At 25.4% G+C, this 14,718-nt stretch overlaps 1 protein-coding gene across 1 annotated transcript in view; it reads left to right on the top strand.

Annotated features, from left to right (window-relative positions):
- The window catches only part of LOC117171670, a 105,833-nt gene extending 92,889 nt beyond the window's left edge, over window positions 1–12,944 (top strand). The window contains exons 9-11 of the mRNA XM_033359181.1: window positions 4,213–4,446; window positions 7,906–8,040; window positions 12,319–12,944. Of these exons, the coding sequence (XP_033215072.1) occupies window positions 4,213–4,446; window positions 7,906–8,040; window positions 12,319–12,446 (497 nt within the window). The 3' untranslated portion in view covers window positions 12,447–12,944. The remainder of the gene's footprint in view (window positions 1–4,212; window positions 4,447–7,905; window positions 8,041–12,318) is intronic.
- The last annotated feature ends 1,774 nt before the right edge of the window (window positions 12,945–14,718 follow it).

Below are 14,718 nucleotides of genomic sequence, written 5' to 3'. Positions count from 1 at the left end.
TCGGATGAAAATCCAACTATTTTTTCTTTGTTTGCATTATTAAAAAATTATTTAAATGATTGTTCTGTGAAAAATATCAAGAGAAACCCGAAAAAGATCACTAAACATTCTGAATTATTTTTTAAAACCTTTGAAAAGTGTGAAAGATTTTAAAGAAAAATTTTGCCATATTACATAATTTTATGAAAAATTTGAGTAAGTTTAAGAAATATTCAAGAGTTATGAAATGATTCAAAAATAATTAAAACATCTAAAGATTTTTTAAAAAATGTTGTAAAGTTCCACGAAAATAAAAAACATTTTTTCAGGCTTGTGAGAAAAATTAAAAGAATTTCTTATTTCGAAAAATTAATTTGAAGAGATTATTTTTAAATATTTCAGAAGAATACAAAAATAGTCAAAGAAGAATCGGAAAGATTTGAAGGCAATTTTTTTAATTTTGCAGAATAAATTAAAAAATAAAGTAAAAATTTAAATAATTTTTAGAAATTAGAGGGTTTAGAAGGTCTGACAAGATTTAAAAAATAATAATTTCTTTTATATTCCTGTGAAAATTTTAAATAATTTTTCATTAGAAAAAATGAACTTTAAGAGAAAATTGAAAAAGGTTTTGGAACAAAACAAACAGATTTTCATAAAATTGCTAGTAAAATTTAGAAGATTGTGAGTTAATTTTTTTAATTTGAAATTATATTTGAAAACTTAGAGAAAAATTCGTGCCAGTCAAAAATATTTTTAGGAATTTAAGACGTTTTAAATAGATTACAAATATTTGAAAATTCCGAAATATTTTCTAAAAGGTATGAAATATTTTTTGATTTCTTCTCAACTTCTAAAAGTTCTAAACATCTTTTAAAAGGACTCGAATTTGTCATAATATTTTGTGAAATTCTATATTATAAAAAAATTCTTCAAAATCTTCTAGATTCTTTTTTGACAAGCCTGATATATTTACAAATCTTTTAAATTTTCTCAAGAATCTTATGAAAATTATATCTACATAAATTTAAAAACAAGGTAATAATACTTATTTTCTTGTTCCCATTTATCAGAATTTAATTTCAACATGGACTTATTATAGCACTTCGAACAAAATTTTCTATCAATTTGAGTGTTGGCAAAAATAAAAAATATTCGTTAATCGTCTTTTTTTAGGAGCGATTTTACAAATATTAAAATATTATACCTTCGCTAAAAAGTCTAATTGATTAAAGAAATATCTCATTCAAGAGTTTTTTATTTCATTGTAATAAAAAAAAAAATATTTTAGGGTTTATGATATTCCTTGTTTGTCATCTATAGAGATAATAATTATATTTATTATATAGTAGCATTATATTTTAAAACGGCAATTTTCATGCAATTCGCGGAACTTACATAATTCAAGAAATTAACAGAATTCGCAGAATTCAGAGAAAGAAAAAATACTAAAAATTCATGTAAAACCCGGAATTCATTAGATTCGCGGAATTCATGGAGTTCAATTAATTGAAGGCATTCATGGAATTCATTGAATTGAAGGAATTCACGAAATTCATTAATTTGAAGGAATTTATGGAATTCATTTAACTGAAGGAATTCGAAAAATTCACTGAAATCAATGAATTCACAGAATTCATCGAATTGATGGAATTTACGGAATTCATGAAATTCAGGGAATTAAAGGAATTCGTGAGACTGACTGTAATTACTGAATTTATTGAATTCAAGCAAGTCACGGAATTTATGCAATTCTCGGTATTCACGGAATTCAAGAAATTAACGGAATTTGCAGAATTCATAGAAATAAAAGAAATCTCGGAATTTTTGTAACAACCGGAATTCACGGTATTCCTGTAAATCACACAATTTCAGGGATTCAAGGAATTCACGGAATTCGTGAAACTCCATGAATTCCATACATTTAGTGAATTCTGTGATTTTATTGAAATTCATTAACTCATTAATTTTTTTAATTTTTTTAAATTTCGTGAATACCATGAATTCCACTGTTTACTTACAACTCAGGAATTAGTTAAATTATGTGAATTTCTTGAATTCCGAAAAGTCTATCAATTCCTTGAAATTCATCAATTTCGTGATTTCCATTAATTCCATCTGCTTGATGAATTTCTTGGTTTCCATAAATACTTTAGAGTCCGTGAATTTATTGAAATCATAAATTGCGTGAATTCCGTGAATTGGGGGAATTTCGTGAATTCCTTAATTTTCGAGAATTCCATGAATTTGTTGAACTCCGCGAATTTAATGAATTCTTTAAATTTCTTTAACTTTTAGAATTCCGTAAATTACAAAAATTCCGTAAATTCCGGAAATTCAATGAATTCTATGAATCTCCTGAATTCCTTGTCGAATTCTGCGAATTTCCTGAATTCTGTTAATTCTATGAATTCTATGAATTCCGTGAATCTCATGACTTCCATGGAATCCGTGAATTCTAAGAGAGGGGGGAAATATTTGTTCACGTTTTTTCACAGCTCAAAGAGGGGTCTTTGATAGAACTCATAATCCGTTATGTAATTCAAGTACGGTCTCTTATTTTGAACCTCGTTTTTACATTCTCATTTCTGAGAATGTAATGTAATCGTCCAAATTTTCGATCTCTGGTTTTTAACGGATCTTTACGTTTCGGCTAACTTTTGAAGGATTCGTCCAATCGAGTCCGCATTTGATACACTTCTGAAGTTATCCAAAATGAAGGCTAAGTTCGTTAATCAGATATTTCGTACCAAAATTAAAAAATTGGGCGCCTTTTCAAAATTTCAAAATTTTTTTTCTTAAATTTTAAAAAAAAATTTGGAAGTTTCTTATAGACGGGTGAAAGACTTGCAAATTATCTGAATGAAATTGTCTATTTTGATGAAAATTAGTAATTCACTGGATACCAAATATATTTCAAAAATATTCTCGCCGATTTTTTCGATTAGCCCAAAATTTAAAAAATTATATCATTTTCAAAATTTTCAATTTTTTTTCATTATATTATAAAAATTTGTGTTAAAGTTTCTTATAGATAGGTAAAAGACTTGCAAATTATATAAATAAAATTTTTAATTTTGATGAAAATTATAAAAGTTATATACTTTTCAAAATTTTTAAAATTTTCAAAAAATAGAAAAATTTAATTTTTTTATATCCAAAAATTTCAGTCAAAGTTTTCACAAGATACCAAATATATTTCAAAACTATTCTCGCCGATTTTTTCGATTAGCCCAAAATTTAAAAAATTATAGCATTTTCAACATTTTCAAATTTTTTTTTTTTAATATTATAAAATTTTTATTGAAAGTTTCTTGTAGATAGGTTAAGGACTTGCAAATTATCTAAATAAAATGTTTAATTTTGATGAAAATTATAAAAGTTATATATTTTTCCAAATTTTTAAAATTTTCAAAAAATAGACAAATTTAATTTTTTGATATCCAAAAATTTCATTCGAAATTTTCATAAGATACCAAATATATTTCAAAACTATTCTAGCCGAATTTTTTGATTAGCCCAATTTTAAAAAAATTAGAGCCTGTATAACCAATCTGTTAAGCGCGAAGCGCGATTATCGCAATGAGAATGTAATCGTCAAGGCCACAGGTACTTTGAAACCTTCTTTAATAACAAATTAAAAAAAAAGTGTTCAGCTTCACTTAAGAAAAGGGAAAATGATTAAACAACCACAGCAGGGCCCAAGTAGGATCAGAAAAAATAAAATATGATCATTATTTTGCAATATCAGAATAAGCAGTACCAGACCAAGGTACACAAAAAAAAAAGTAATAGAAATTTGATATAATAGTTTTTAACATAGAATGTACAAAATTGCGCATTGTGGTCTGTGCACAAATGTGGAAGGTAATGCAAAGACCGAGCGCGGAGCGCGAGGTAAATACATTATCGAGCGCGGAGCGCGAGGTAACCTATTATCGAGCACGAAGCACGAGAACCAACAGTTGCGCGCCCTAGGCGCGCTCAAACTAGCGTGCGATGCGAGCCGCGTGCTAAGCGAGCCGCGTGCTAAGCGAGCCGCGTGCTAAGCGAGCCGCGTACGAAGCGAGCCGCGTGCGAAGCGCGCTTCGAGAATGTGCCCGCAAATCGGGCGGATTTTTTTTTATTTCCTCTCACTAAGTGCCCTAGGCTTTTTTTGAATTTTCACATTACTAGAAATGGAATTTTTCCTACTAAAATTCTCTTAAAAATGCACAAAATTTATTTTCGCAGAAAGTTCTACATCAGTGTCTCCCTTGCCAATGGATATTGCAGCGCTGGTCGTGATTGGTTCGATAATTTCGTTAGGCCTGACATCGGTAGCTGCCCTTATGATTTTCCACATGCGTGCCAAATTATTCGAAGCTGTTCGCTCATCGATTTTCAATGATGAAAAAGTAAATTGCTCTGCAATAGAAAAGGGAAATGTCGAGAGAATTTCGACCATACATGGCAACACACTTGCTCGTAAGTAATTAATTAACGCGCAATCTACATTATACAATGCAGAGATTAGAAAATATCTTATTCCGACTCTGGTTGGAATAAACTTCATGGCTACATAATTTACCAATAATTTTATGCTTCCTTTTTTACAAGGAAGCTAATAAAATATAAAATAAATTATTTTTAGGAAAATGATAATTTAACAAAATAATATAAATTCTACCTGAATTAAACAATTGAATTAATAATTTTTGAAGAACGGAAGATCATTCCAAAACAATTAGAAGATTGCAAAATAATACGAACGACAAAATAAAAAATAAAATTTAATTTGTATTACTATCATAAAAACATGTAACATTCTCAATATTTAAAATCAAACTGTCAGTAAAAATTTTCTTTACATTTAAAGAAACACTTAATTTTTTACCTAAAGCTAAAGTTGCAGCGACCTTATCAAGATTTTCAACATTTGATAAATTTCTGAAGCATCTGTTGCAATAAATTACAATAATATAAATAAATTTTAAACATTTTTAATTTCGTTGAAAATTTTAAAAAGAAACATAAAGATTTAATATTTCTAAAAGCCAATAAAAATCATACAGAAACTTTTGAGAAACTTTTTCCAATCATTATCAACCTTTCAAATAAAAAAGAGATTTTCAAAGTAATTTCAAACTAAGAAAGGTACATTTTTAACCAAAAATGGAATCTTTGAACATTACAAAAACATTATAATAAAAAATTATGTTAAATGATAAAGAAAAAATTAATTTTCTACCAAATAGTTGATTTTTCTACTAAAGTATTTAACTTTTAAGACCAAATTGCGAATTTTCTACGCAAAAAGTTGAATCTTCAAGTAAAAAAAAAAATGAAAATTTTATTCAAAAGTTAATTTTAAACCAAAGAAGACCAATTTTCAACAGAATACAAGAAAACTCAACCAAAAAGTTGAGTTTTCAACTAAACTAGATTAATTTTCAATGACAAAAAAATACGAATTTTTAACAAAAATAGTTCAATTTTAACAAAAAGTTATTGTTTTAGTTGAAAAAGAACCATTTTTAACCAAAAATGGAATAGGTAAATTTTCGCTTACCAAAGTAATTTTTGAACCAAAAAGAAAAAATTTCAACAACACAGCTCAATTTCCAGCCATACAGATGATATTTCACGTAAAATTATTAACTGTCAACCAGAAAATGCATTTTTTTAAGCTAATTTAACTTCAAACCTTGTTGTTAAATTTTGAACCAAAAAGATTAATTTTCTACAGAAAAAAAGAACAAACTTTTAACCAAACTTAACATTTCTGGACCAAAAAATTTAGTTTTTTACTAAAAAAGATGAATTTCCGAAACAAAAATATGAATTTACTCCCAAAAAAGTCGAATTTTCAATAAAACTCAAAAATTTTCAATCAAAAAGTGGAATTTTTAAGATAAAACTTTTTTTAATTTTAAAGAAAGTTGTTTACCTTTAACACTTAGTTGTTGAAATTTTAAGTGAAAATAATGATAAAAAATATAATTAATTTTTTAATTACAAAACGAATTTTTCGAAAAATGAAAGAATTCTCAACTGAAAAGTTGAATCTTCAACAAAAATTGTGAATCGTCAACCAGAAAATGCATTTTTTAAAAGTAATTAAAACTTAAAATTCAGTTGTTGAATTTTTAACCAAAAAGATAAATTTTTAACAAAAGGATTAATTTTTGACCCAAGAAAAACTAATTTCAACAAAATTTTAGAATTCTCAAACAAAAAATTTATTTTTTTACTAAAAAAGATTAAGTTTTTTTACAAACAGATAAATTTTTGACACAAAAAGATTAATTTTTGAAACAAAAAGATTAATTTACTTTAAAACCCAGTTGTGAAATTTTTAAGAAAAAATATTTATTTTAAAAAAATAAAATAATTTTCTACTGAAAAAACGATTTGTCAACAAAATTAAAGAATTCTCAACCAAAAAGTTGAATTTTTAAGAAAGAAAGAATTTTTTTTCAATTTTTAAGAAATTAGTTTAACTTTACTATCTAATTGTTAAATTTCTAAACAAAAAGATTAATTAAGACAAAAAAGATTACTTTATTATTAAAAAAGATGAAATTTCAATCAAATTAAAGAATCCTCAACCAAAATGTGGAATATTCAACTGGAAAAGATTAATTTTTAAATAAAAAGATTAATTTACTACCAAAAAGACAAATTTTTAAAATATTTCAAGAATTCCTCACTAAAAAAATTTTGAATAAAAGAGTTCTTTGTAAAAATGGAATAGTCTAATTAAAACTTTATAAACTATTTTGAATTTGAAAATAATGTCATAAAAATATATTCGTAATTAAAAGATTTGATTTTTTTATTTAAGACAAAGAATAATTATATAATATTTAGCAATATTTTACTATTTATTTAAGACGAGTAAATTTAAACCAAATACTTGAAAATAAGCAATTTGAAACTGAATTGTTTGACCTGCAAAGCGTTGAATCGTTAAAATGTCTAAGGGATTAAAAACTCTGATTGTTATAATTCTAATTTTTCTTTTAAAAACATTAAAATTTTTAAGCGAAATATTTATAAAGATTTCAAGAGATTTCCATAGTTTTCAAAAATGAATCTGCAGGACTTTGAGGAAATTTTTTTTAATTTGCAGCATATCCTACAAATTTTAGGACAAATTTGATTTATTTTAAGATACATAGAAGTTCGGAAAAATTTCAAGAAAAAGTTTAAATTTGAAAAATTTAAAACAACTTCCAGAATTCTCAAGATTTTAAAATAAAACTTTGAAGCTTTCCAAAGATGTTTAAACCATTTAGGCTGAAAATTAAGATTACAAAATTATTTCAATTTTTAATTTCTCTAGTTTGAAATTGTTTAAAAAATATAATTTTAAGATTTAAAACTTAATTTATTGATTCTTCCATTTAGAGCTTTGAAAATTATAATGAATATTTATATTTTTGTAATTGAATCTAAATCTTTGAAGTCCACATAATTTATTAAACTAAAATATTTTAAATTTTGCAGTTTATCTGAATTTCTTTTAAAGCTCTACAATTTAAAAGTATAAGTTCCTGCCATTTTATATGTTTTTATTTAAATTGAGCATTTAAATAACAAATTTTTGAATTAAAAAACGTTTATACTTCAATTTTTAAAATATTTCTTTTTTTCGATTTTGACGGCCACCCTGCATTAAGTTTATAATCACAAACAAATTTTGTTTTATTTCTAATAATTTAAAGTTTGAAATTTTCAATATTGATAAAATTTATCAAAGTATGATAAAACAATATCATCTTTGTGATACCATTTTTTTTCTCACAGTTTCAAATAATTTCACTTTCGTGCATCCTCAGCAAATACAGGATTGCTCTGTTTTTATTTTGTGTGGCCGTAAAGCAAAACGAATTATTTCTCAAATTCATAGGTAATTTATAAATAAAAAAATGCTTTTTTTAGGTACCTTGACCAGAACTAATCCTCCATGCAGTGCGGTTCCGGAACCGAAAGCAATCTTGACCTTAGACGAAACAGGAAATGAATATGCAAATGGGGGGATCACTATTGGGATTCGACTCTCGAGCAATCTCAGAGGTAAGGTTCTTTCACTTATTTTGAATCTCGGATATCCAATTTGCTCTTTAAAAATTCCATTAGAACCGTATTAAAAAGCTCAGTATTAGAATTTTCAGATTTAGGTTTCCAAGATCTTTGAAAGAACACAAATAATAATTAATAATAATAATAATAATAATAAAACCTTGGTTAGACACTCGGACTTCACCTCAGAGGACCAGGGTTCGATCCCTGAGCCGGTAAATCTAGAAATTTTGCAATGTACCTTTACCGAGGTTCTGGTGGTTCGGAACCCACCTTAAGCTGTAGGTACCCCATCGTGTACTTGACTGCAACCCAGTCCGTCAATGATGGGGTAAAAACCAGACTTTGTCCAATATGTCTGAGCACACATATTATAATAATAATAATCATCGAATTCATCATTTTCTTCACATGAAAATGATTTTATAATTGAATTTCAGTTATCACTTTTGCACCTTGGATTATAATTAATAAATTTTTAAAGGCATGGCGATGATTTAAAAAATAATAATTTTAAACAGTTTAGTTACAAGATGCTACTTTAATAATAATTATGCAGCGTTAAAGGACCTTTGGAATTATTTAATTTTAAATGCTTAATACAAGTTTCAATCCATTAAATTTGGAAGTTTCTAATCAAAACGTATATAATTTCAAATGTTTTCTGAATAATTAAACTTCGAACTTTTGTGGAAAATTAAATTATTTATTATTATAGTTAATTATGTCATTTAATTTAATTCAATTATAATTTAATTAAAATATTTATTTATATTTATTATTCAGAAATTGTCCTCGTTCAAAATTCATTTTTTTGGATGGAAATTCATTTCTTTTTTATTTCATTTTTTTATTTATTGATTTTTCATTTCGTTTTATAGTTCAGGATTAGTTATTTTCTTCAGATTATCATTTTGTTGGTTGAAATTTTAACTAATTTTGTAAAAACTCATTTTCTCTTCAAATATTACATTTTTCAACTGAAAATGAAACTATTCTATTTTTCCGAGAAAATTATTTTTAAAAATTGAAAATTCAAGTTCTTGGGTAAAAGTTGAACCACATTGTTGCACATTCTTAAATTTTTTTTATTTTCAGATTCATCTTTTAGATTCAAGATTGAACTATTTTGTTGAAAATTCGCTTTTTTATTCAAAATTAAGGTTTACCTGTTTGGTTGAAAATTAACTTTTTTATTTAAAATTCATATTTTCCGGTAGAAAATTTTCTACTAAAAAATCTTCTTTTAGATTGAAAATTTAACAATTTCGCAGATTGTTTTCTTGACACAGAAATATTTATTTGTTGCAAATCCATCTTTTTCATTAGAAAATCTAATTGCTGGATTAGAAGTTGAAATATTTTCTTTTAAATACTTTTTTTTTGTATGAAGATTCATAATTTAAATTAAAAATACTCCACTTCAGTTGAAATTCAATTATTTTGTTGAATTTAACAAATTTTATCCTTTTTAGTTAAAAATTCGCCTGTTTATTTGAAAATGTATGTCACTTGTTAATAATTTGTCTTTTTGTAGAAAATTAATCTTCTTGTATAAAAATTTGCCCTTTTAGTTAAGAATTCATCTTTGTAGATGGAAAATTCAATTATTTATATTAAAATTGAACTACATTTTTTATTGAAAATTAAATTTGGTAGTTGTTTTAAGTTAAATGAGAATCATTAATCACCTGAAAAATATGTTTCTTAACCGAAGAAATTAACAGACATTCGTTTTTGTTCTAGAGGCTTATTTCTCGAATTAAAAAAAAAAAGTTTAAAAAAATAAAAGGTTGAAGATTTAAGAACCATGTATTGAAAATTTAATGTTTTATTTTTGTTTGAAAATGCATATATAAGAATCTTGTTTTCTATATTTAATTATTTTTATTTTGAAGTCTCTATGTAATATCTTAAAACTGTCCGATTTTTAGTTAATAATAATTTTTAAATATAAATCATTTAAAAATGAAAAATATTTGATAAGAAACTTTCACGAATAAACATTACTTTTAAATGAAGCTTTCAAAATTTATGATTTGAAAATAAAATGTAAAAATTTGTTGTTAATAATCGGAATAAATGAAAATTATTATTATGACGAAGGTTTGCAAATTAAGCTTAAATTCGGGTGTGGGTGTGGGTTTCAATTACAAACAACCACTTTTTAATGGAATTGTCCAATTTTGAAATTTTCCTTATTAAATTTTTCAATTTGGACAGCCTCTGGTAAAAAATGTTCAATTTACAACACTTTTAATTTCAAATTATTCAATTTAAAACTTTTATTTAAAAATCTAAAATAATTTTAGTCTGTTTTTGTTTTTAGAAGTCATCCTGGAATATTTTTTATTTTTATTGAGAATTTAACTGCGAATATTGAAGAATAATTCGAAATTAAGAACCTTAATACAATTTTTAATATATAGTAAATAGTCTCGAATCTATAATATTTTTAAATTTTAATTTAAAAAATGTGAGGAAAATATCACCACAAAATTACTTTTTTTTAATGCTTCCAAATCGCACACTATATCAAGTTGAAAGAATTGAAAGTTGCGCAGTTTTCAATTGAAAGAATTTTTAAGTGAATACATCCATCCAGACATTTAAAAGTGAATTACTTTTTATTTATTAAAGATCCAAAATAAAAAAAAATTGAAACTCAACTATAAAAAAAATTCGAATTGATAGGCTTACAATTATGCAATTTTCAAATTTTGAATAACATTGATATTCTTTTGTATTTTTTTATTTTTGATTGTAATTCAACGTTTTGTATTTTAAACTCTGCAGCTTTAGGTGAAGTATACAAAAAAGAAATATTTCAAATTAAATTTTTTTTTAAAGATTTCGAAAACGAAAGTGAAAAGTGTTGTTTAAAATTAGAATACATAGAAATATAGCTATCTGAAATTGACATCTCAGCAATTCAATAATTTTTTTAATTTTCAATTGTTACAATTTTAGAGTCATTAATGTTCATGCAGAACGCTAAATTCTCATTATGTGCCTTTCATAGGTTTTAATTTTGTTATTAAGATTGTAATGTTTGAATTTACAAAATTTTAAGTAACAATTTAAATTTTATAAATTTTTAAACGATTTGAATTCACTCAGAATAATTAGTAAGTATTTTTTATGTTTTCTATTTAAAAGTTCTTTATTTGAAACGTTTTTTTTATTAATTAATGATGATGAATCGATTTATCGATCTTAGCAAAAAAAAAAAAAAAAATTTCATCAATATTATTATATGATTATTATTTTTTTATGTGATATAAGTGAAAAATTCTATAATTTCAGAAGCATTAAAGCATTATATTTAATTTTAAGTTTCAAATTTTAATTGCTTTGAATAAAAAATTATTTTTAATAAAAAGTTTCTAATTAATCAATCCAGCAAACTTTTAATTTTAAGTAATACTATTTTACTTTCGTTGGATTTAAAGTGATTGATTTTTCAAAATTCTACTATGAAATTACTCGGTCTTGAACAATTTAAAATTGTCCTATTTTTTTAATTCTAACCTAAAATCATACGATTTTGAGATTTTTCAATTCAAACTAAGATTTTTCGATTCTAAATGCTTTAAACTAAAAATGATGCTATTTAAACTCCTTTCTAAAGGAATTTTCCATTTTTTACAAATTTTCAATTTTGAGAGCTTCTGAGTTCAAAAATTTCAATATCACACACTTGCAGTTTTAAATTATTCAAATTGGAAGCGTTTCTATTCCATTCGAAATATTTTCCTCTTTCCAAAGTGTCACCTGATGTAAAATTATTCGACGTTGAACGTTTTCGATGAATATATATAAATATATATTCTAATTTAAGTTCTTTCAGTTCGAAATTAATAGTTATTGTTTTCAAAATTTTTTAAAATTTAAGTATTTAAAACTTTGTTTATTAATTGATTAAAAATGCTTTATCAGCGTGGTAAAAGCAAATTTAATACAGTGAAACCCTTCAATAGCCCTCCCTTCTATAGTCCTTCCGTGAAGTCGTGGGCAAACAAAAGCGGAGCGGGCTATAATGAGTTAGTTCCTACCGACTGTCAGCCCCAAAATCGGCACTATAGAGGAATATCACTTTAATATTTCAAAGAACTTTTGTTTTCATAGAAATTCCCCAAGATGCCATTTATTCAGAGGTGATAATAAAATTCCCACAGTTTTAGGCTAAAAAAAGAAATAAAATTTCTCCATAGATAAAATGATATCAACCTAAAAATAATCACTGAACTCAGTTTTTCTTCCTGATTCCAGAACTTTTGGAGAGTCAGTACGATAGGCCAGCATCATTCTGCCATCGAGGCGCCCCTCAAACGGAAATGGAACATGTATATGACGAAATTCCCCTTTCGTCTCCTTTCTGTATCACCAAAAATACGTAATTGTACTGAGTAACTAGATAAATCAAATAATTCACTCAACAAGTATTATTCTGGGGAAATACAAATAGAATACTGTCGTACTAAGAAAAAACTGACGTAGCTTACTTTTGGGGTTATGTCTTCTTTTCGTATAACTGGCAATGGTAAAGTCGACCTAAAGAACAATGTCACGTTCGTTTTTCCTTTGTCAAAAAGGTAGAATAGTAAATAAGAAACCTCATCGTTTATGTCTCAAAACTTTAAATTTAAGTAGATAGGGAAAACCGGTACGAGTGTGAACAAAGTTTCAAAGTCATAATATTGATAAATTGTGAATAAGTAAGGAGAATACTCCTCTGACAATAAGCCGGGACAGTAATATTACACTGTCCTTTGTTTAGTGAAAGGAGCTGCAGGGTTGTGCAAAGCTCACTCAGGCTGCAGACATGTAGCGAACAAGCACGATGGCGAGCTCGCGCCGACCAGCAGTGGGTACAATGGGTGCAACACTTTAACCTTTTTTCTGTCGCTTCACCAGGCATATGTCACTGTTATATCACTCAAGGTTAGCTGACCGCACGATGTTGCGATTTCCGTGTTGAAAGCAGACGATATGCTACTATAGACGTAGTTACAGTACGTAGTGTAGTTTGCAACCAAACCAATAGTAAAAATGGCAGAAAGTAGTATAAAGGCAAAACGTTCCCGAGCTCCCAATTTCAAAAAATCGAAAATCGAAATATTTAATCTTTAGTATCGGTTCGTAAAATCTTGGTAGTAGAAATTTAATCTTTTCTGGCTAAAAATGAAACCATTTATTAATTCGTTTTCCTTGAGAATTCGACTGTTTTGTTGAAAATTCGTCGTGTTTTGTTGAGCCCAACTGTTTTTAGCTTAAAGAATTAAATATTTTTTCGTTTTAAATATGATTATTTAGTTATAAATTGTATTATTTTGTAAGAAATTCAACCATTTTTTTAAAGAATTCAGTGTTTTCGGTTGAAAATTCAAATAATTTTGTTAAAATTCGTCTTTTTGGGTTGAAAATTACCTTATTTATTAAAAATCCATATTGTTGGTTAAAAAATTCAACTGTTTTATACAAAAATTCACTTTTTGGGAAAAAATCAATCTTTTGGATAATATTTTTTCTTTATTGAATGAAGAATCTTTTTCATGGATAAAAATTCAACTCTTTTGGTGAAATTTAAGCTTTTTGCTTTAAAAATTATCTGTTGCTGTACAAATTTCATTTTTTGGGATGAAAATCAAACTGTTGAGTTGAAAATTAACATTTTTTCATTAAGAATTTAACTATTTTATTGCGAAAATTTTATTTTTTGATTTAACTCAACTGTTTTTAGTTTAAAATAACACTCGAAAAAATATCTGGTTAAATATATGCCTTTACTATTTTTTCTGTTTAGACTAACCGGAATTATGGTTGAAATAACCTGATATTTTGTTAAGTGGACAATATTTTTGGATTTAAATATTCATTTTAATATATATATTTTTTTAAGAATTAATCTTTTTTGGCTGAAAATTTTATTATTCTCTTAATAATTTAACAGTTTTGGTAACCATTCAATCTTTTTTGTTGGAAATGAACTTTTTTGTTAGTAATTAATTTTTTTCTTCGGAAATTAATTTTTTGTATTAAAATTTTTACTGCTGCATTTTCGGTCAAAATTAATTTCTTTTAATTTAAAAATTCAACTATTTGGTTATAAATTAAAATTATTGATTACAAAATCATTTATTTAGTAGAAAATTAACATTTTTAGTTGGAGATTCAACTATTCGCTTAAAAATTGAATTTTTTTTTAATTCGTCTTTTCGTTTGAAAATAAATCTTTTTTGTTTGAAAATTCAACTATTTGGTTCAAAGTTGATGTATATTCTTAAAAATTCATGTTTTTTGGCATAAAATTAATGTTATTCCCGGTGGAAAATTTCACTGTTTGGCTTACAATTATTTATGTTTTTTTTTCAAAATTCTTTTTTTATTGTTATAGAAAATCAATTTTATTGTTAAAAAATTAAATTGTTCCGCAGAAAATTAAACTATTTTTATTGCAAAATAAAATTATCTTTTGATTTAAGTATTCACTTTTACATTTGTCGATGAAAATTCATCTGTTTAGGTTGAAAATTCGCCTTTTCTTGCTAAGAATTAATTTTTTTAATTAAAAATTCAGCTTTTGACAAAACAGATCAATTTTCTACCAAAAAAATTGACTTTTAAAAAAAATTTTGAATATTCAACAAAATAATACCAATTTTCATAAAC

This window comes from Belonocnema kinseyi, chromosome 4 (genome assembly GCF_010883055.1).
Source record: "Belonocnema kinseyi isolate 2016_QV_RU_SX_M_011 chromosome 4, B_treatae_v1, whole genome shotgun sequence".
NCBI lineage: Eukaryota > Metazoa > Arthropoda > Insecta > Hymenoptera > Cynipidae > Belonocnema > Belonocnema kinseyi.
This window is presented reverse-complemented; position numbering and strand designations above follow the sequence as displayed.